Source organism: Arachis ipaensis, chromosome B4 (genome assembly GCF_059453495.1).
Source record: "Arachis ipaensis isolate K30076 ecotype BB chromosome B4, ASM5945349v1, whole genome shotgun sequence".
Taxonomy (NCBI): domain Eukaryota; kingdom Viridiplantae; phylum Streptophyta; class Magnoliopsida; order Fabales; family Fabaceae; genus Arachis; species Arachis ipaensis.
The window spans coordinates 17,223,963-17,245,588 of NC_142439.1; the positions used below are offsets into that span (position 1 = coordinate 17,223,963).

Consider the following 21,626-nt stretch of genomic DNA (forward strand, 5'->3'; position numbering starts at 1 on the left):
GAGAAAATGTTATTATAATCTTCTTGTGATTGAGAAAAATTGTAATTCTAAAAAAAATTTATTTCATACAAATTTCTAATTTTTTTTCATCTCTATATTTTGCTGCATCATTTGTCTCGTACCTAATATTTATCAAAGCTAGAAATCCATCACTATAAATATAAAATTACCAAAAGGAAAAAAAAAGGAAGAAAGAAGAATTCTTTCGGAGAAGTTTTGAGCTTTTTCCGTTTTTTCACTAAATCAGATTTTTAGAACATAATGCAGTATTCATAATCTATGGGGCTGGAGAAAATTCTTTCTTCAAATCCTCAGACTCCTAGCGTAGTGCAACTCTATTGCTGAATCAGCTTTTTTCCTTCTAGACTTGGGTGGCAATGGCATCTCGAATTTATGCTTAGCGGTTGCAATTTATAACATGTGTTGCCCCCCTTAAAGCCCAGAGGCTATAGATTTGGGAAATTTTAATAATCTAATTGGGTTGTTGCAATTTATGTCGTCACACTCAAACAAACAAACAAAATTTACATAAATAAAATAGTATGTTAAATTTACCTATAACACAATACAAATACTAAATTTTTGAAATGAGACACAGATAATCATTAATTTATTTTCTTTAAACAAGTGAAAAATCCTAAATAAAAAAGGGAAGAGAGACAGTAGTACACAGGAAACAGATTTCTCCAAATGATGTTAATTTTCCCATACATGCTGCGGTAATTATCATTTATAATACAGTGCTTTCAGCTTTCTATTCCAAGCTTAAGAAAATTGGACTTATTAAATAATGTGATGCTTTTCTATAGAAGTGTCATATTCTTTGGTCCATCTTTCTTCCATCCCTTAAGGTTGAGATATCTAAGCAGTAAAAATGGATATTATCAACCACCATAGCGGTACTTGAGGGGTTCTGGGGGCTCCTCTTCCATAATGCCAGATCCTGTTGTTGCCAAATACTCACGAATGGTTGTTTTACGGTCAGCAAGATAAGTGTGATCTAAAAAGTTGTCGTATGCAGTATCACCAAGATTCTTTGCTGCCAGTACACTGCAGAAACATTTCATAATTACCGTTTGAATATGGGGAATGTAGTAATAGAATGGGTTTAAATGAACAAAGTTTTGATAGTGTTATGGGACTGAATGGACAAAGACAAATGGAATGGTAGAGATGTGTCTACAAATGCATTTTTGTCCTAATGTTCTTATCTCATTGTCTTGGGAGAGTAACCAAACAATTGTAGTAATTTCATTTTCTAGATTCTAGAAGCAATGCTTTCCTAGCTCGAAAACAAGTTGAAAAGGTATGCGACTATTTAAGAGGGATGCATCAAACGGTCACTCAAAATCAAAAGGAAACTACAAATTAGAAAGAGAATTTGAAGTTTCTGTTATGAGCAATCCATTTCATGGAATTGTCACCTAAAAATAAATTTGAATTGGATACATCAGTGATTCTCTCAACAAGGATGATTTGACCAGAAGACAATAGCACCAGCCACCAGAAAACCAGACATGTGCTGCTGATTTTACATTATCTCCTCTTTAATTTCAAAGAGTTATAAATAATAAAGTTGGACCAGGAAGTGCATACCAGTGCCTAAGATAAACACGGCAAGGGAAGACATCATCTCTCCAAATTTTATCGATATTCCATCGTCCATATTGCTGAAAGTATACTTCCTTACTTCCTGCGAGAATCAGCATAAGCATACACAACTGAAGAAAAAGAAACCAAAAAAAGCATACAGAAGATCATTTCATGTATGCTATAAAAATTGATTTAACATACAAATTCATCGAACAGCAGCAAAACCCAGCCTTCCAGAGTTTCAAAATTCCTCAATAAGGAAAATGTTATTGAGAATTAGGGAATCACCTTTACATCTAATGTGAAGAAACTCCTCGTCGCTGTAACGGGTACAAAGGACCTGAGAAAAATTCGATGCATATCATACAATCATCTTTGAAATGTAAATAACCAACAAAATGTCATTTCTATGCTTCGCCACATACCGCTGGAAAATCAAAAGGTTTGCCATCAAGTATTTCTGGAAGAACCTAAAGACGCAAAGTATAGGAACATCACAAGACACATTACTCAGAAAAATAGTACCAATTGTCAAGAACAATCAAGACATCAATAGCAACAATGCTCAGAATCTTACAGAGAGAAACCGAAACTCAACCTCCCTCTTGATAAAATCCGGAATCTGGCAATTCATCCCTATAAAATGTTAGCTCCATTTGCTCAGTTAACAGCACAAACACAAAACAAAACAAAACAAAACAAAACATTCAATGATTAAGGAACAAAAAATTTAACACAGCACCATACCTCGGATTTTCTGATCTCAAAAACAGTCACAATAAGTGTTTCTCCTTCACATGGCTCCACACTCAAGCTCGAAATCTCCTAATAAAGTTTTCATCAACACAGAAAATACAAATTTAGTCCAAACGCAAACCGCAGCAACCAATTTTCATGTACGTTCAAATGGAAAACATAGTAATAATGCATTTTCATTTTCAGTATAAAAAGAAATCAAACATTTTTCCTTCGTTCTAAATTTTCAGGAAAAACAAAGAGGCGAGTTAAGAAGCGATGAGAAGTAACCATGGTTTCTGGTTTGGCGATGCCGCGCTCGAAGAAAACCGGAGCAACGTGAGCGAACACGCGACGGAATCCGTTCAGCCTTGCCACTCGGAAGTTGAGCAGATCGGGGAAAGTGCTTCTTGCGCTTGTCTCTACATTTCATAATACAGCGGTTACGAAAACGGTTAAGGCAACAAACGGTTATGATGATTGGACGTACCAGAGAGGAGAGAACCGAATCCGCAGATCGATATGTAACCGTCTGGAGAGACGAGAGACTCGAAGTCCGACTCGTCGTTGAGTTCGGTGAGAGGATGTTGTTGGCTTGCCGGAGAGTGTGAACGGAGGGCGGCGGAGGACATGGCAGCGGAAGGAGGGAGTTGGCCGATAAATGGTTTGCAATTTGGAAGAGAAAGAAGAGTTGAGAAGTGTGAGAGGGAGAAGGAGAGGGTTGCGCGTTGGTTGAACGCGCGTGAGGCGAGTAGCGGAGGGAGTGGGAGTGGCAGTGGCAGGGTGAGGGTGGTGGCGTTCATAGCAGCAGAGAAAGCTGCTTGTAGTTCACGATTTCACAGTGAACACAAAAGTCAAAAGCCTATAGCAGCAATGCCACATACCTCGTGGATGGATTGGTCATTTCGCGATATTGTTAGGGTGTTTTTGGTCAATTCAGTATCAGATGATTTGTATTGGTCATTTCACGCAATTTGTTATATTCTCTAGCTGGCAAGTGAAAGAAAAGGAAGGAAAAGTATTATAAAAAGAGAAAGTATAGGGAGCTAATGACCTAAGCGTACAATGTGGACAATGAAGGTTTAGAAAGTATTAGAGATATGATTATTAATGTTATATTTTCTTGTCAGGTTATGTTTTTGGGATGAGTGGTTGAACATGGTATTAGAGTTTGAGATCCAGAAGGTCAAGAGTTCGAATCTTGGTGAACCCAAAATTAAGTTTTTATAACATGAGATGTTTATTATCCCTAGTATTCAGATGGTTATTCTGGATAGTATAGGTGATGTTCATTTTATTCATAAACCAAAGATTTAGCCCATTGTACACATTGTACGTTTAAGCCATTGACTCCCTAGCACTACTCTTATAAAAATATATTCTGGCAAAAACGATAAGAGAAGCTTGTGATTTTATCGGAGACAAATAGCTTCATATTACATTGACAGCATGATACATAGAAGAACACAGTTCAAAATTGAGAGACTTATTATTAAAAGTGTGTGCTAACATGGCTATACATTATATGATGGTGGTGTGAGAAAGTTATTATGGGGCTGAAAGAAGAGGCAGATAGCTGAGATGTCATCAATGGCAATGCCTCTTCGCTTCCTCTTCCATTCATGCTTAGCGCATTTCACCAATCTCTCGGCAGCTTTTCCTTTCTCTTCACTTGAACCAACTATCTTCACTGCTTCTTGGTTCGAAATTACATCCCATACCTTTAATTTTATGCAAAAACAATTAATCAGCTTACACACTTCATATAAATTTGACTCTCTGTTGACAGTCTAGACACAGCACCACCGGGAGTTGATATGACATGTGTACATGTATATGTAGTATCAAGTATTTTTCCATGTAAAAATGTTTTTATGTAAATATAATAACTAAAATATTGACATATATTAAAAAAAAAGGCATTTTATGATTGATGAGAGACATAGAATAAGGTGCATAATTATTAAAGCAAGCATGCATACCCCATCACTAGCCAAGATGAGAAATTGATCTCTAGAGTTTAGCTTCCTTTGAGTGACTTCAGGCACAGAGATTAGTCCAAAATCCTTGACACAATAATCACCCAACGCTCTTGATATTGCAAGTCCTGGTGTTTTACCATTTGGCATCCACACCCTATACACTCCTGGCTCATCTTCTAGACAAAACACCCTCCCTCTTGATTCCATTATCCTCTCTGCCTCCTCTGAATTTACCAAAAAACCAAATAATAATAAGCACTTGTTATTATGTTATTATGTATGAGAGTGTAGAATGTAGCATACTAACTTGGTAAATTTGGCTTCATGTCAGTTGTAAGCTGAAGGGCACTTAGTGTGCCACCATCTGAAGTTGTTGCCAATACTGCCCTTGAATCTCCTAAGTTTGATATAATCAGATCTTCACCCTGAAACATTAGTCACACAATCTTCAGGCACATTGACATGACATAGATATACTTATGTTGTCAAGATTTATATATTTTCAAATGTTCATTAATATTAAACTATCAATATAGATGGGTCTGTTATGATGTGTATAGGTAAAGGAGAATTTTTATATGTTCCAATGGAACTCAAATTCTTTCTCCACAAGAATTTTATACCATTAAAATGTTTTGGAAAATGTAAAGAGTAATAATAATTTATAAAAGAAATAAAAAGTAGAGGTGATATAGAGAGTACAAAGTTTTCAGGTTATGGCCAACAAGATTGTGTACACATTTTAGACTATGTAACCAATCAGTGTATTATTAGTAGAAAACAGAAATTAACCTATCTATAAGGTAAAATTGATCATTTTAGTTTTGTAACTATGAAAAAAATGAAAGTAAATTGAAGATAGATAAACCTGTTTGATAACTGTCAAAGCTGTAGTACCACTTTGAAAGGAATCAATCCCAGTATTCTGCTTTAGATGATGATCAACAGCAGCACAAGTCTTTATGCATGCTTGCTTCCATATGTCAAATTCATGGTGGTTCCTCCTATCTGCTTCCATCTTGTAATTCAGGTCAAGAGATGTTGCAGCAAGATTTTCCTTCAAATTGCATAGCAAAGAGGCAGGGACAAGTTTCATGACACTTTTGGACACATAGTGTCCCCAAGGGCCATGTCCATCAAAAACTCCACACAATATCATGTCTTCTTGCCAACCAAATTCCTAGCAACAGGAACAAATTATTATATTTAGAAACATTATGTCATGTTCCATGCTAATCAAATTCTTTAGGGTGCGTTTGCAAGTTGGAATTGTGTTAACTGTTAAGGACATGGACTATGAGATCCAAGACAGAATTCACCACTCACTCCTGATCCTAATACCTCGAGCACTTCTTAACTTGAGCGTCGAAGTCTTTACAGAAATATTTTCTTGGGGAACTGTCAGTCTATAGCAAGGAGAATTGCAACAACCTCTCCTAATCCTAATCCTATTTTTCTTGTTATGAACATAAGAGTCACAAGACTTTAATTTACACATAAAAAGCATTCCTTTCCCTACTTCACCTCCAAAATCAAAAGTCACAAACACCCTCTTAAAAGTTTATGTCCAATTTATGCTTGTAAAGGCAAAATTTCAACTTTAAGAATGTTTTCATACCTCCCAAACAATAAGGCGATCTTGATTGACTCCTTTCTGGCCCTTCTTTGTGAAAATTGAGGCAAAGTTGTTGGCTTTGGAAGACTTAACAGTTCCTGATGAACTCAATAACAAGCCATTCTTCCTTGCTTCCTTCGCGAGTGCTTTCACGGCTTTCCTTTCATCATTGTCATCATCGTTTGGACAACTTTTCTTTCTTGCAAATCCATTGAGAAGAGATGGAAAAAGAACCATGGCTGCTGCTACATTCCAGTCAAAGTTGCGACACACTGCCAAAACAAAAATATTTGATCCTTATTAATGTTTCTATATATCTTGTTGTAGCTAGAAATGCAAAGATTGAAAAGAAGTTAGTTGAAGCTTCAAAAAACAACCATCTACTACACAAAGATAAGAATGATGAGCGAGTATGTAAATTGTTTACTTGTTATTCAAGAGATGAACATGATAAATATGTGACATGACAAGTGTAATAAAGGAAAATAAGCATGTTACATATCATTTAGAAAAGAAAAGAACCTTGAGAATATGATATTTGCTATAGCTTCCTAACTCAACCGAGGTAATAATTAAGATGAAAAAATGAATTGACATGAAATTTGATCATTCAAAAGTAGTAAACAAAAGGGTATGTTATATTATATATATGCCTGATATTGGAATTGGCCACAAGCAATTCCTAGCACATGCCAGAACTTGAGGAACTAAGAGATGATTCTGTGAAGTTATGTGTTACTTACAACACCCCATTAAAGCCAAATTGCAAGCACAAGTAGGTGTACGGACGTGACGTTTAATTCTTGTAACTTACAATGTGAATGTAAGGTTCGTCGTATTACCATAGCAACCATTTAATTTGCTTTGGCCATCATAAAGTACACAACACATGGGCTTTTTGGGCAAAATAAAGATGATCAAACGTCATGGTTAACATAAGGTTAACAACTTTAAGGGTCCAAAGTAGTAATTAAATATTGCCACAACTTAATTTGTATAAACCAACGTTAGCTTAGTCGAGTGGTAGACATGTTTGTTTCATAGTTATATTGTATATCATATTTCGGATAGAAGAATAGATAACAATATGATATTTCATCAAATATATGGTATGTCAGAATAAATATTTTCTATATATTATTTCGATATATAATACCTATACAAAATACTTAAGTCCATTATTAGCATAACTCAAAATACAAGTTTTTGTTCTTTTCAATCGGACACTGCCCTTCCACCACCTCATCTCTTTACTAGTATTTATTTTCTTGTGAATTTGTTTGTTTATTCTACCTCTTTTTAACATTTGTCGTGATTGCCGCTTCATACTTTGTCACAAATGACAGATTATCACCATTTCTATTGATGATATCTAAGATGATTTAATTCGCAATTCATAGTGTTTTGATGCGTAGAAGAACCGCGATTTAGAAGAAGGCACATGTCAACTGATAAATGGTAATGTCACCTTATTGATAAATTCCTGTAATTCTGGTTTATTCTATTCGTAGTGATTTGAGTTCCAACTCTTGTGATTTGAACATAATATAAATAAAAAGAAAAATATAGAATATCAACATATTATCTATCAACTTATTATTAATAATAATTAATTATTATATTTTAAACACATATATAAAGAAATATATCCAGAAAATATATCTATAAAGACACTTCTATTAAATATAACCATAAAAAATACATTTTTATTAGACACATCTTCAAAGACTCTTCCATTAAACACACTTATAAATAAGAATTAGCAGAAGTTGGCAGAAATGCTGTTAGTAACGTAACGAGATTGTAAATAAAAAGTTGCATTAGAATAAACAATTACAGCTCCTTGAAATAAATATATATAGTTTCTACAAATCCGTTTTGTACGAGGTCGGTATTTAACAAATATATTTTGCTATACCGCGCAACTTGACAGAAAAGTAATGACTAAATTAAAAATCTGTGAACGATATCAGATTGTATTTTAATGGTTAGCTTTAAATTAAGTGATCTTCAATCTTTGATTAAGTACAATTTCGAGTAGAATGAAATATTCTAATATGGAGACTCAATCGGATGACAACAACACGTAATATTTCTAAGAAACACATCCCTTATGATATGTACCAAACACAATGCTATCTCATGGCAAGATGGTTTTAGAAGGCCCTAGAATAACTAATTTGGGTTGGTCGAGTGTTCAGCTCACTTATTCACTTAAATAAGTATCGTGTTCTGAAACCCGCCTTATGCATGCAGGAATCTCATTAATCCGCAGTAGATCTTTAAATGAAATTCCGATCCGCGACGATTAGTCTTTTGACATATCAAATTGAAAAATATCATGGATAACGAAAAAAAAAAGCCCCTAGGATGTCAAGGTCAAACAAGTGGCCACATGATATCATATTTTTTATTACTTAGAATGGAATAGGTTAACAAACTAAGAACGAATTCATGGCTTGGGTTGCTTTATGGGGAAGGCTGACACGCATGATTGCTATGTGATCATTATTGTGTAATAAATAATAATGAGTGTATCTTTATCTTCAGGTCACACGTGTATTCTGGAAGAGTTAAGATTCCTACTCAGAATAGTTCAAAAAAGATTTTGACAAGAATCGCTCGAACCTTGACGGGATTGATAATGTGTGGGCAGAAATGAATTAAAGCAGTAGAACCAATTTATCAATGGATGTGTATTATTAATTAAGAAAGCAAAAATACTTTGAGTAGGATGTTTTAACAAGAATACCATTAACAATTTGAATCCATTGTTGATAACAACAAACTATAATCAATATAAGTAAAATCAAAATAATCAATGCTTTAGCATTGCATATTACATTTACATTTGATGGTTATCAGTGGCTAAGAGAATGAGGTTGAATCTTAGTCCCCTTTTTGCTTGATAATACTTGCTAGCCTTTGAAACCACTTCTGAAAACTTTTTGTCTTTTTATCTCGTAACTAGCCACGAGACTTTTTCTTTTGTCTCGTCTCCAGTCACGAGACTTTTCTTTTTGTCTCGTCAGTTAGCACGAGATATTTTTAGTTTTATCTCCTGGGCAGCAGAAACAAAAATGGAGTAGAAGAAAGAGAGAATTACACCAAGATATATCCTGGTTCAGCTGCTAAGTGCAAGGCAGCCTACATCCAGTCTCCATCACAATAATGATGGAATTTCACTATAATCATCCTTGATTACAAACATCAATTCTCCCTAGAAACTACCCTTCATATCCGGGACAAGTCCAAAATCTAAACCAAAACTGAACTTGACTTGGTCGCAGCCAAGCTTTCAACTGTAAAGTGCTAACCCAACTTACAAGGGGATTTCCACAGAATCATGAAACACAACACAGATGTACAAATGAACTCTAAGGACATCTATGGTTTTTTCTTTTAATTTTTCACTCTTTGCCTTTTTCCGCTCTATGACTTTTTCATACAAACCTCACTGTTTGCCTTTTTCCATGAGACTCAAGACATGACAAAATTAAACAGAAAAATTACAAAATGAAAACATTGAAGGAGAAGAATGATAAATCACTATTTCATGGCTTATCTTGTGTTCAATTGAGTGGTTTTTATCAACTCTTTACCCACTTATTCATACTATTTGCATGGTTTTACATTTGCCTTTCTAATTATGTGCTTTGATTGAAAACATGCTTTTTTGGCCTTAAGTTCCCTATGTTTAATCCTCTCTTATTACCATTAGATGCCTTGATATGTGTGTTAAGTGATTTAAGAGATTACAGGGCAGGAATGGCTCAGAGGATGGAAAGGAAGCATGCAACAGTGGAAGGAATACAAGAAGTTGGAGAAATTGCTAAGCTGTCCAACCTGACCTCTTCACACTCAAACGGCTATAACTTTAGCTACAGAGGTCCAAACGAAGCGGTTCTAGTTGCGTTGGAAAGATAACGTCTGGAGCTTCGATTTAATATATAATATGCCATAGTTGCTCTGACGCTAGGCGACGCGAACGAGTGCTCCACGCGGGCGCAGTGACAAAAAATCCGCGTGTATGAATTCGCAACCAGCGAATTCTGGGCTGTTTCTGACCCAGTTCTCGACCCAGAAAACACAGATTAGAGGCTATAAAGTAGGGGAATGCATCCATTCATAATCATAAGCTCATAATTCATAATTTTTAGTTTTAGATGTAGCTTTTAGAGAGAGAGGTTCTCTCCTCTCTCTTAGGATTAGGATTCCTCTTAAAGGGATTAGGATTTCAACTTTATTATTTCAACTTACAACTTCAATCACAGGTTCAATGTTCCTCTATTTATTTTTCTAATTTAATTTATGAATTTTCATGTTAGATTTGATTTCTATTATTAATACAATTGAGGTATTTCAAATTTATGATTTTTATTTAGCTTGTTATATTCTTGGTTTTAATTGATGAATTGATAAATTGGAGACACTTGAGTTATCAAACTCCTTGTTGATTGAAAATTGGAATTCTTTAAGAATTAATTCGAGATCTAATAACTCTAGCCCTTCCCAAGGAAAGACTAGGACTTGAGGATTCAAAAATTAATTCATCCACTTAACTTACCTTCATAGTTAGAGGTTAACAAAATGGGAGAAAAATCCAATTCTCATTACAATTGATAAGGATAACCAGGATAGGACTTCCAGTTTTCATATCTTGCCAAGAGTCTATTTTATAGTTATTTATTTATTTTATTCTTCTTATCATTCAACATACTGCTTCCTTACTTTCAAAACCCCCAATTTACAAGACTCATAACCAATAATAAGAACACCTCCCTGCAATTCCTTGAGAAGACGACCCGAGGTTTAAATACTTCGGTTATCAATTTTAAAAAGGGGTTTGTTACTTGTGACAACCAAAACGTTTGTAAGAAAGGTTGATTGCTTGGTTTAGTAACTATACTTGCAACGAGAATTTACTATAACTTCTAAACCATCAATCTTCAATTCTTCAAAATGGCGCCGTTGCCGGGGAATTGCAAACGTGTGCCTTATTATTGGTTATTGTAAATATTTACTTTTAAATTGTTTTTTTCAGGAAAAAAAATTTTCAGATTTTTATTTTAAAATTTTTTTTATCTTATCCTATCTTATTTTAAAAAAAATTAATTTTCAATTTTCAATTTTAAAAATTCAATTTTCAAAATTTAAAATTCAAATTTTAAAATTTCAAATTTTAAACTTCAAATTTCAAATTTGCTTTTATTTTTGTTTTTAAATTTTTATTAACTAACTATGAGTTCTCACCCCTCTCGCTTTGAGTTTGGTTCCAATGTTGTTACAAGGAATGAAAATTATAATAGGAACATGCATCAAGGTCAAAACAATCAGAGATGGAAGGAGCCACGAGGATCTGATCAACCTTTCCGGCAACAACACCTTCCACAGTACCACAGACAAAGACCATTCCACGATGCATACCAAGACAGTAGTTATGGTGGACCCTTCCGTGACAACCAACATCCACCAAATTACTATAGTCAAGAGCCATTCCAGGGGGCATACCAAGATGATAGATATGATGGACCCTCATCATATGCCTATAAACCTCCTCAACACAACTTTGAACCACCACACTCACAAGCCAACTACCACAATTCACCTTCATATGATCCTAACCCACATCCACCATACCAACCACCTTATGAACCATATGAACCATATATAGAACCACCCCAATTCCAACCCAATTACTCTCAAGAATCACCACCTCCATATGCACCATATCCATATCCATCAATCCAAGAGCCTTATGGTCCTACTTATGATATCCAAACAGAACAAGAATCAACGGATCGTCACAAGGAAACAGTGGATCAATTTCTTGCAACCCTTCACCAATTGAATCAAGCAATAAATCAATTAGCTTCCCGACGTTCGGACACTCAAAGAACCCCCATGGCTTCATGTGGACAATCTAATGAAGAACGTAGCATGAAGGAGACATTAGAAATTCCAGTGGACAATACGGAGCATGACTTTGTATTGGAACAAGTGGAGGAAGCTATAATTATTGAAGAGGAAGAAGTGGTTACAGACTTAGGAGATGCTGAACCTCCATGGGAAAGTCAGGTTATATAACCTCCTTCCAAGGCGATTGAAATTGATGTTGAGGAGGGTGTACAACCTCCAAAGCATATCATAGTTGAAGACTTGGAAGAGTTTGATCAAGAGATGGAGATTCAAGAAGAAGAAGCACAACCTCCCATGCCCTTGGTAAGTAATGAAGAAGAGATTGAATTGGAAGAACGCTACCAAGAGGAAGAAGTTGAAATTAGAGAATTTTGCAAAGAGGTGGAAGTTGTCAAAGAGCACAAGGGAGTGGAGCTTGAAATTACCTTGCCGAAGTTATTGGAGACCCCTCCCCCTAAGTTGCCATCATCCTTCACAACATTCAAGTGGATAAAATTCATATCCCTTAGCTTTCTAATCCCACTTGAGTATGGGCTACTGGAGATGGATGGTCAACTTAGAGCTCTTTGTGACATTAAGAGTAAGAGAAAGATAGTCAGTGGTAAGAATTGTCTTGCAAGGTTCATTATGGTTAGAAGCTTTAAGTTTAAACGCAAAGGTTGGTGCAGAGCTCAATTGAATGGGTCTAGGAAGCTATTTGGATGCTTCAATGAGAATTCTAAAGCTGAACTACCCGGATGGAACAATATTGCTCAACAAGACGACGGGTGCAAAAGCAAGATTTGGGACCCCGAAATTCATTCTGGCAATCAACACTCTTGGGGCCTTGTCACTTGCTTTAACTTATTTGAAGGCTTTCTATGCCTAGTTTGGGATCCCGGAGGTTACTGGAAGTACAAACACTGGTGGGGATTCATGGATGAATACAAGCATAAGCCACCATAACAGGGAGCTCACCAAATGTCCAACTTAAGGACTCTAACTAAAAGTGCTAGGGGGAGACAACCCACCATGATATGATCGTTCATGTTTCAGTTTTATTTCGTTTTGTCTGTTTTTATATTATATTATTTTCATTGAACCTGAATACTATTCATAGCATTTGCATCAGTACTGCATACTGCATTTAAAAAAAAAGCAAAGCACGCACGCGACGCAGCAGCGTCGCTGACGCGTCCGCGTCACCAGTGCATTGGGAAGAAAAGAAATCGAACAGAAAGTCACGCGAGAGCGTGGCTGGAGGCGCGCCTTTAGCATAATTTGACCCCACGCAACCGCGTCGCTGACGCGACCGCGTCATGTGGCAAAAGAGCCTCCCACGCGTCCGCGTCCCCACGCGATCGCGTGGCTCTGTGGAATCGACGTAAATGGGTGTATGGCAGTAAGTTGGACTGGGATGGGGCTGGAATGGTGCTAGACGCACAAGCCCTACGACGCGACCGCGTGCCCCACGCGTCCGCGTCGCCCTCCGATCTTGGCCATCCATGCGATCGTGTCAACCACGCGACCGCGTCACCCAATATTTTGGTCAAAAGAGTTTCGAACAGAGAGTTGTGCGAGTGCGAGGCTGCCTTCGCGCACTCGCACGGATCATGTCACGCGTCCGCGTGACCGACGCGACTGCGTTGAATCATTTAAGCGCTGCTCGTGCGAACGCGTACCCCACGCGTCCACGTCGCTCGCGCCGCACAGCTCATCCAACTCTGCCAAAAATATCTTATCTTTTTCCTTCCCAAATCCTATTTTTTCTTCTATCTTTCCTTCTTTCTTTTTTCTTTCTTACTTTATCTCTTTCACTTCTCATTCTTTTTCACTTTCATTCTATTTTTACTTAATTTATTTGCATACTTTCATTCATTGCATTTTAATTTTGTGCATATTTTTACTTTCTTTTCTAAATTTATTACTTTTCTGTTGGTGTTGAAATTTCTTATTTAACTGTTGCATCTTCTCTTGAATTATTTTGGGTCCTTAGTGACCTGTTTTATTCTGGTTAGGTAATATTATTTAATTCAATGCAAATCTTTTATACCTGTATTACTTTTGCATTGGCATGAATTTATATTACCTCTCTTTACCCACACTCTCCCTCATTGTTGCAAATTTTGCACTATTGATATGCCATGTGCTTATACTATTTCCTCACTTGCATGCTGAAGCTTCCATGTAATTGAGACCCTCATTATTTGGCATTAACCCAACCATATTTTATTTGTTTTCTTATCTTTTTTTCTAGGATACTGTTCTTCTTTTTCTCTTCTTTCAGGCTGGCCACCGAAGACGGAAAAAGGGAGAAACTTCTAACAGGGGAGACAAACAAGTCCATCTGCACTATCCTTAAAGAAAAGCATCAGTTGGAGCAGCCCGTCCACTTGCACATCTTAGCATGCACCGAGGACGGTGCAATCTTTAAGTGTAGGGAGGTCGATACCGACTTCCAGGGGTTAGCTACCTTCTTTTCAAACACCATTGTTTTATTTTCTTTGTTTGTTCATTGTTACATTTGTATGTTTGTTTGATTTTGTGCATATTTTACCACTTGGTTAAAGTAATATTTTCTTTTTCAAGAAACTTTTTATAGCATTTCACTAATTTGAATACAATTTTTTGTTACACTTGTTTGAAGAAATATTATTTTGGAACATGAGTTAGAGCTCGAACACACAAAACCTGTAAGATTTTGAGCTTATTTGAATTGGTTGCATTTTATCAACCAATATTTTATTTTGGTGTGTGTTTTTCTCTCTAAAATTGTAATCTTTGTCTTGCTTAAATCTATATTTCTATGGTTTGATGTATGCATGCACTTATATGATTGAGGCCCTTGTTTCACTAAGCTTACATACCCATATGGCCTTAACCTTTTCATTATCCCTTGCAAACCAATTTGAGCCTATTTTTACCCCTCTGTTCTTTATTTTTAGCACATCATTAACTCTAAGCGAAAAACAATAATGTCCTTAATTTGAATTCTTGGTTAGCTTAGACTAGTGAGAGTGCTCATGAATTAAGTGTGGGAAAATTGGGATTGAAAACATTTGTTTTTAGAATTGAGTATGTTAGAATTTTTTGAAAATGTGAAAGAAATGCTTAGGACATGTTCATGCATTCAATAATTTAATCATATGCATTGAGAAAAACAAAAGAAAAAAAAATAGATATATATCTATAAAAAATGAAAAAGGAGAAAAAGAAAAGAAAAGAAAAAAAGAGCAATTAAGCAAAAAGGGGACAAAATGCCCCAAAGTAAGTGGTGAAAGCAATGCATATGTACTGTACTTGAAATTAGAATGCATGAATATGTGGAAAACATGGTTAATGGATAGTTAGATGTGGTATTATGATTACATGGATTGTCTAAAGTTAGGTGGAAAATTTAAGTTAATTAAGGATTCAGATTTTAGTCCACTTGGCCAAATACAATTCTACCTTGACCCTAACCCCATTACAACCCTTAAAAAGACCTCTTGATATATGTATCTGTGCATTAAATTTATGTTGATTGTTAGATGAAGAGCAAGCCTTAGAAAGCAAGGTTAGTAGAGAATTGAGAGAGTCGAACCTTAAACACCTGAGCGATTAGAGTGCATACACTTCCAGTAAGGGTTCGATACTCGATTCCTTGTTCCCGGCTTTCATGAGCTATTTTATTCTGCAAGTTTACTTGTACTTTATTTTATGATTGAATTAGTGAAATCCAGTTCATATTTATTCTTGGAGAATTTATTTACTTTTAACCAAGTAGGTAGAAACATTTTGCATGTAGTTGCATTTATATAGATAGGTTGCATTTCATACATTCTACCATTCATCTTCATCTTTATAGCTTCTCTTGAGCTTAGCATGAGGACATGCTAATGTTTAAGTGTGGGGAGGTTGATAAATCACTATTTCATAGTTTATCTTGTGCTCAATTGAGTGATTTTTATCAACTCTTTACCCACTTATTCATACTATTTGCATGGTTTTATATTTGCCTTCCTAATTATGTGCTTTGATTGAAAACATGCTTCTTTGGCCTTAAGTTCCCTATGTTTAATCCTCTCTTATTACCATTAGATGCCTTGATATATGTGTTAAATGATTTCAGAGATTACAGGGCAGGAATGGCTCAGAGGATGGAAAGGAAGCATGCAAAAGTGGAAGGAATACAAGAAGTTGGAGAAATTGCTAAGCTGTCCAGCCTGACCTCTTCGCACTCAAACGGCTATAACTTTAGCTACAGAGGTCCAAACGAAGCGGTTCTAGTTGCGTTGAAAAGCTAACGTCCGGGGCTTCGATTTAATATATAATATGCCATAGTTTCTTTAACGCTAGACGACATGAATGCGTGCTCCACGCGGATGCGTCGCAGTGACGAAAAATCAGCGTGTATGAATTCGCAACCAACGAATTCTGGGCTGTTTCTGACCCAGTTCTTGGCCCAGAAAACATAGATTAGAGGCTATAAAGTAGGGGAATGCATCCATTCATGATCATAAGCTCATAATTTATAATTTTTAGTTTTAGATGTAGCTTTTAGAGAGAGAGGTTCTCTCCTCTCTCTTAGGATTAGGATTCCTCTTAAAGGGATTGGGATTTCAATTTTATTATTTCAACTTACAACTTCAATCACAGGTTTAATGTTCCTCTATTTATTTTTCTAATTTAATTTATGAATTTTCATGTTAGATTTGATTTCTATTATTAATGCAATTGAGGTATTTCAGATTTATGATTTTTATTTAGCTTGTTATATTCTTGGTTTTAATTGATGAATTGATAAATTGGAGACACTTGAGTTATCAAACTCCTTGTTGATTGAAAATTGGAATTCTTCAAGAATTAATTCGAGATCCAATAACTCTAGCCCTTCCCAAGGAAAGACTAGGACTTGAGGATTCAAAAATTAATTCATCCACTTAACTTACCTTCATAGTTAGAGGTTAACAAAGTGGGAGAAAAATCCAATTCTCATTACAATTGATAAGGATAACCAGGATAGGACTTTCAGTTTTCATATCTTGCCAAGAGTCTATTTTATAGTTATTTATTTATTTTATTCTTCTTATCATTCAACATACTGCTTCCTTACTTTCAAAACCCCCAATTTACAAGACTCATAACCTATAATAAGAACACCTCCCTACAATTCCTTGAGAAGACGACCCGAGGTTTAAATACTTCGATTATCAATTTTAAAAAGAGGTTTGTTACTTGTGACAACCAAAACGTTTGTAAGAAAGGTTGATTGCTTGGTTTAGTAACTATACTTGCAACGAGAATTTACTATAACTTCTAAACCATCAATCTTCAGTTCTTCAAAGAACTTTTGTCAGCTTAGAGAGCTATGAGAATTCTGTGCCTTGCACTCTCACTCCTTGAATCAACCATAACTGTTCACCCATACTTATAGGGAGAAGCCTCCAAGGTTGAAACCAAACAAACCAAGCCAATCTTCTTCTTCTTCAAGTAGAACCGGTTCGGCCAGAGAGAGAGAAGAGATAACCCATCCAAAACCCAACATGCAATTACCTCTAGTCCTTCCTTAGTCACCACTCTTCATCAATCCGAGCCCTTCATCCTTGCCTTGCTCTCCAAGATGAACTTCTGGCCCTTGATGCTTCATGATGATGATAGCTTCATCTGCTCCAATCTCTACCTCTTCCATCACGTAGCCACTCTAGCTACCTCCTGTGGTGGTTGAGCAGAATCAGAGACAAGCCATCCTCTCCAAGGATCTTCTCCTTGCTGGCCGAGATCTTTACTTCCATTTTTGGTATGGAAGAGCCAAAATCTCTTCACAAAATCTTACCACAAGTGAAAGAGGATCTTAGCCACAGCATACTTTTAGTTTTCTTTTTCTTGCCATCATTGTGATAGTCTTTAGGCGTGTTTCTTCTTCTCTACGGTAGCTTGCTATAGCTTCCATGGTTGGCTGTGTAATGACCAAAAGAGATGAAGAAAGTTAAGAGAGAGAGGAAAGAGAAATTTGAACATTAACTAGTAGATTTTGACAAAGTAAATTAAATGTTCATTTCCCTTTGTTTCTCGGTGGCGTGTAGCAGTAAAGAAGCCATCAAATCAATTGTATAATCTCTCTCATATTTCCCATGCATTTATTAACTTCACTTAAATGAGATTTGAATTACATCACATGGTGAAGTATGAGATCCGTTGGAGACATAAGGTAATAAAAACATTTGCTTTCCTTCTCCATTGGTTTCGGATCATGCATGAGGAACAATTTGGGCTTGTATCAATAATAAGTAAAACTGGCCCATTTAATAAAACATTTCAGCCAACAAAAATTACATAAGGCTGAATTTTGATTTTATTGGGCTTAGGATTTTCTTTTCTACTCGGCCCAAGAAACAAATAATTATTTCAGCCATGGTCTCATCAATTTAATATTAAGGCTGAAAAACCGGCCCAATATAAACCTGTATTGCAAAATTATTCAATCAACATATGAAAATCAAAATCAAAATAATAATCTTGCAATTAATCACATTTATAATGTTTGATCATCACTTAAATTAAAAATGGAGTTTTCCAAACTCATCAATCTCCTCCTTGATGACAAATATTATAAAAATTGAAATTGAAAGAAATTTAAGATTTGAGTAAAGAATACTCTCTTTGAATATTTGAACTTCTCCCCCTTTCAAATTGTCACATGACTCCCCCTTGATGTATGCTTATTTTACCAAGGGAAGCTTCATACCTGTAACAATTTTTATCAAGCCTAAGGCAACAATGTTATTCAACATATTTAGTAAGCAATGTTGAATGGCTTGATTTATGAGCAGAGGTGAATGATAATCAAAACTCATTTGTTATTAATAATTTGATTTTCTGCTCAATCTTTCACACAAAAAATCTGTTGTAAAAATATTTTCCAATCATCACATCAGAACAAGTTATTCATAACCAACAAATATTGTTAAACAGGCAAGGTTATCTCAAAACATAGCAATTATGTACATGTCCCAAATTAAAGGAACTGCCAAAAATAAACCCAAAACAGCCATCATTATATCAAGGTAAAACAAAATATATCACAATTATAATCAACCAAACATTTTACCAAGATAAACAACAATCAATAGCAGCAATCACATGATAAAACAAATGCATTATCAACATGCATTATCAAGCATCAGCTGTATCATTTTAACAAGGGCGATCATGAATTCATAAAAGAATTTCATCCCCTGTTTTTCAGTTTCAATTTTCAGAACCAATTCTCTCCCTTTTGGCATCAAGGGGCACCTGCAAAAAGAATAAGACATAGCAAACATAATATCAAAATATTTTCAAAAGTGTCCACAGAGTATCACAGAGTTATAGTACTATCAGTAACAAGCCAAAACAGAGTATCAAATTGAGCCTAAGTGTGCCAATATCAAACACTGAACAGAAGTTTAATCATCAGAGAGATGAAAATCAGATGCTTCAACCCCTTCTTCACTTGCATTTTCCGGATCCTCATCAAGACTTTCTAGCATCAAACTGACTTTATCTTTGCATCTTCCCCAAGCCTTCTCATTTTCATACGCTAACTTGCGTCCTGCTTTATGGAATTGTATCATGAGTTCTGACATATTTGAAAATTCAGTGAGAATTTCCCTAATGGATTCGGTTGCCTTGGAAGATTCGGGCCGACCCTCATAGTCACTCTCCGAAGCCCCAAATTTCTTGCCCTTTGTTCCCTTAAGCGCTCCACCTCCCTTGATCATTGACACTTTGTTCTCTATAGCCTCATTCAAAAGGTCAACTTTAAAGTATTCAAAGATGCTGGTTAAGAACATACCATAGGGCAGATTTGCCTTTTTGGTGCTCTTTACCGAATCCCACATATGACGGATCATAAGATAACCAAAAGATATTGGAGTAGATGTAACAAGTGCAAAGATGATTAGAGAATCAGAGAGTGTTACTCTATTGTGGGAGCCGCTTTGAGGAGTCAGAATATGTGTGATAATCCTGTGAAGCAAGGAGTTGGTTGGTCCGAGGGCTTTGTGGGTAGGAGTAGTGCCATCCAAACCAGAGAGATTCTCACAAATGTGTTGAAGAACGACTTTATAGGTGATGCCGACCTCTGAATCCCACTTTTCGGCCATGTATGCTCTCGGCCCTTCCTCCTTGTAGCCCAAGGCCGTCCCAATGGTGGCAGTGTCAAGAGTGATGTGAACTCTCTTCACATATGAATATATGGTACCATCAATAAGTCTCATGTTGGCGTAGAACTCTCGAACAAAACCTGGGTAAACTGGCTTCTAGATGTGAAGCAGAGGAGTCCACTGAAGCAGTTCAAAAAGAGGAGACACATTTATCCCCTTGCTGGTGAGAGAGTCCAGGTTGACAAGGTAGGTTGCACAGAGATGATGCTTTTCCAGGACTTCTTTATGGAATTCATATGAAGCACAGGAGTTGAATCGGACAGGGTCATAGTGAGAGTGTGTCTTGCTGAATTTGTTCTTGAAGTCCAAAGATTACAGGTTTGTAGGTTCATTGGTGTTGTGCAGAGCAAATCCTTTTGATTTCTGGCCACTCTTCCCGGGTGTGGCTTTCTTCTGTGGAGATGGTGGTGGAGACGGAATGGGTGATGTGTGAGACTCTTCCTCTTCCTCCATGGAAACTCTCTCTTTCTTCTTCCTTGAAGAAGTTTTTGTAGCTATGACCTTCCTACGCATGGTGTCGGTTTGCTTTGAGGGAGGTGAGGGAGAAGATGATGATGTTGAGTGAATATGGATGTGGGTATGAGATTGTGGAGTGGACGGTTTTTGAGAGAAGAGAATGCATTCGCTTTTCCTGGGAGCAGTTTTCTTTTTCATGGTAGTGAAAATGGAGAAGTGGGATATGAAGGGGTTGAGTTGAAACCGAATGGAGTGAGGGAGGAGGGAGGTTAGAGAAACAATAAATGTAGAGTGGAGAGAGAATTAAGGGAATTAAATGTCCATTAAGTGGCGGTTAATATCCAAGGAGTTTCTCTTTTATTTGAAATAAATTGAAAGGTGGTTTCCTAAAATCAAGGGATTAAGTGAAGAGAAGGATTTGATTTGACAATAACCACTTCCAATAAGATTTGATGAGACAACAAAAGGACATTATGATTTTCAGAGAGAGAAACTAACAAAACGGTCAGAGTGGGGTCAAGGAAATTTAGTGGGGCCCATGAGAATTAATTTTTGGCGCTGTTTCCCCCTTGATCACATCCCCTCCATCACACTCTTATTTTTATCTCGTCCATTCCTACGAGACAAAACTGAGCAGAATCAAAATTGCACAAGTTATCAATAGAACTTAAATTAATCATGCCCAAACTTTTTCTCAAAGTGCAAAATTTGTCTTCACAGAGGGGTTTTGTAAAAATGTCAGCAAGTTGGTCTTCAGATTTTACAAATTGAATATCAATAGTACCCTTTTGCACATGCTCTCTAATGAAATGATATTTTATCTCAATGTGCTTGGTTCTTGAGTACAAAACAGGATTTTTTGAGATGTTAATAGCACTCATATTATCACAAAATAAGGGTATACTATTGATCTTTAATTTGTAATCTTCCAACTACATTTTTAACCAAATTAATTGAGAACAACATGCAGATGCGGAAATATATTCAGCTTCAGCTGTGGATAGAGACACCGTGGCTTGCTTTTTGCTTGACCACATGTTGAGTGAGCTTCCAAGGAAGCAACACATGCCGGATGTACTCCGTCTATCCACCCTATCTCCCGCATAATCTGCATCACAAAATCCTACTGCACAAAAGTCATCAGATTTAGGATACCACAAG

At 36.3% G+C, this 21,626-nt stretch overlaps 2 protein-coding genes across 5 annotated transcripts; both read right to left on the minus strand.

The window, feature by feature from the left end:
* Nucleotides 1-666: 666 nt before the first annotated feature.
* On the minus strand, nucleotides 667-3,251 carry LOC148566791 (uncharacterized). Of its 2 annotated transcripts, none has more exons than XR_015881189.1 (8): nucleotides 2,819-3,223; nucleotides 2,620-2,750; nucleotides 2,341-2,418; nucleotides 2,171-2,215; nucleotides 2,019-2,063; nucleotides 1,882-1,933; nucleotides 1,597-1,721; nucleotides 667-1,050 (listed from the first exon to the last, which is right to left on the minus strand). XR_015881189.1 is itself a non-coding variant. In XM_088485545.1 (8 exons), the coding sequence occupies exons 1-8, from the start codon at nucleotides 3,129-3,131 to the stop codon at nucleotides 885-887; spliced, it is 927 nt and encodes a 308-aa protein (XP_088341671.1). In that variant the 5' UTR covers nucleotides 3,132-3,251; the 3' UTR covers nucleotides 667-884. The 2 variants fall into 2 exon arrangements, 1 of the variants encoding a protein (XP_088341671.1); XM_088485545.1 differs by having other exon boundaries at nucleotides 1,597-1,693; nucleotides 2,819-3,251.
* A 454-nt stretch (nucleotides 3,252-3,705) lies between these two features.
* Nucleotides 3,706-6,807, minus strand: LOC107636155 (putative protein phosphatase 2C 34). Of its 3 annotated transcripts, none has more exons than XM_088485542.1 (6): nucleotides 6,669-6,807; nucleotides 5,929-6,197; nucleotides 5,179-5,490; nucleotides 4,618-4,735; nucleotides 4,311-4,534; nucleotides 3,706-4,049 (listed from the first exon to the last, which is right to left on the minus strand). In XM_088485542.1, exons 1-6 carry the CDS (start codon nucleotides 6,676-6,678, stop codon nucleotides 3,843-3,845), a joined length of 1,140 nt encoding a protein of 379 aa, XP_088341668.1. In that variant the 5' UTR covers nucleotides 6,679-6,807; the 3' UTR covers nucleotides 3,706-3,842. The 3 variants fall into 3 exon arrangements, with proteins under 3 accessions (XP_088341668.1, XP_088341669.1, XP_088341670.1); XM_088485543.1 differs by having other exon boundaries at nucleotides 6,579-6,715; XM_088485544.1 differs by lacking the exon at nucleotides 6,669-6,807 and adding an exon at nucleotides 6,448-6,626.
* Nucleotides 6,808-21,626: the final 14,819 nt, after the last annotated feature.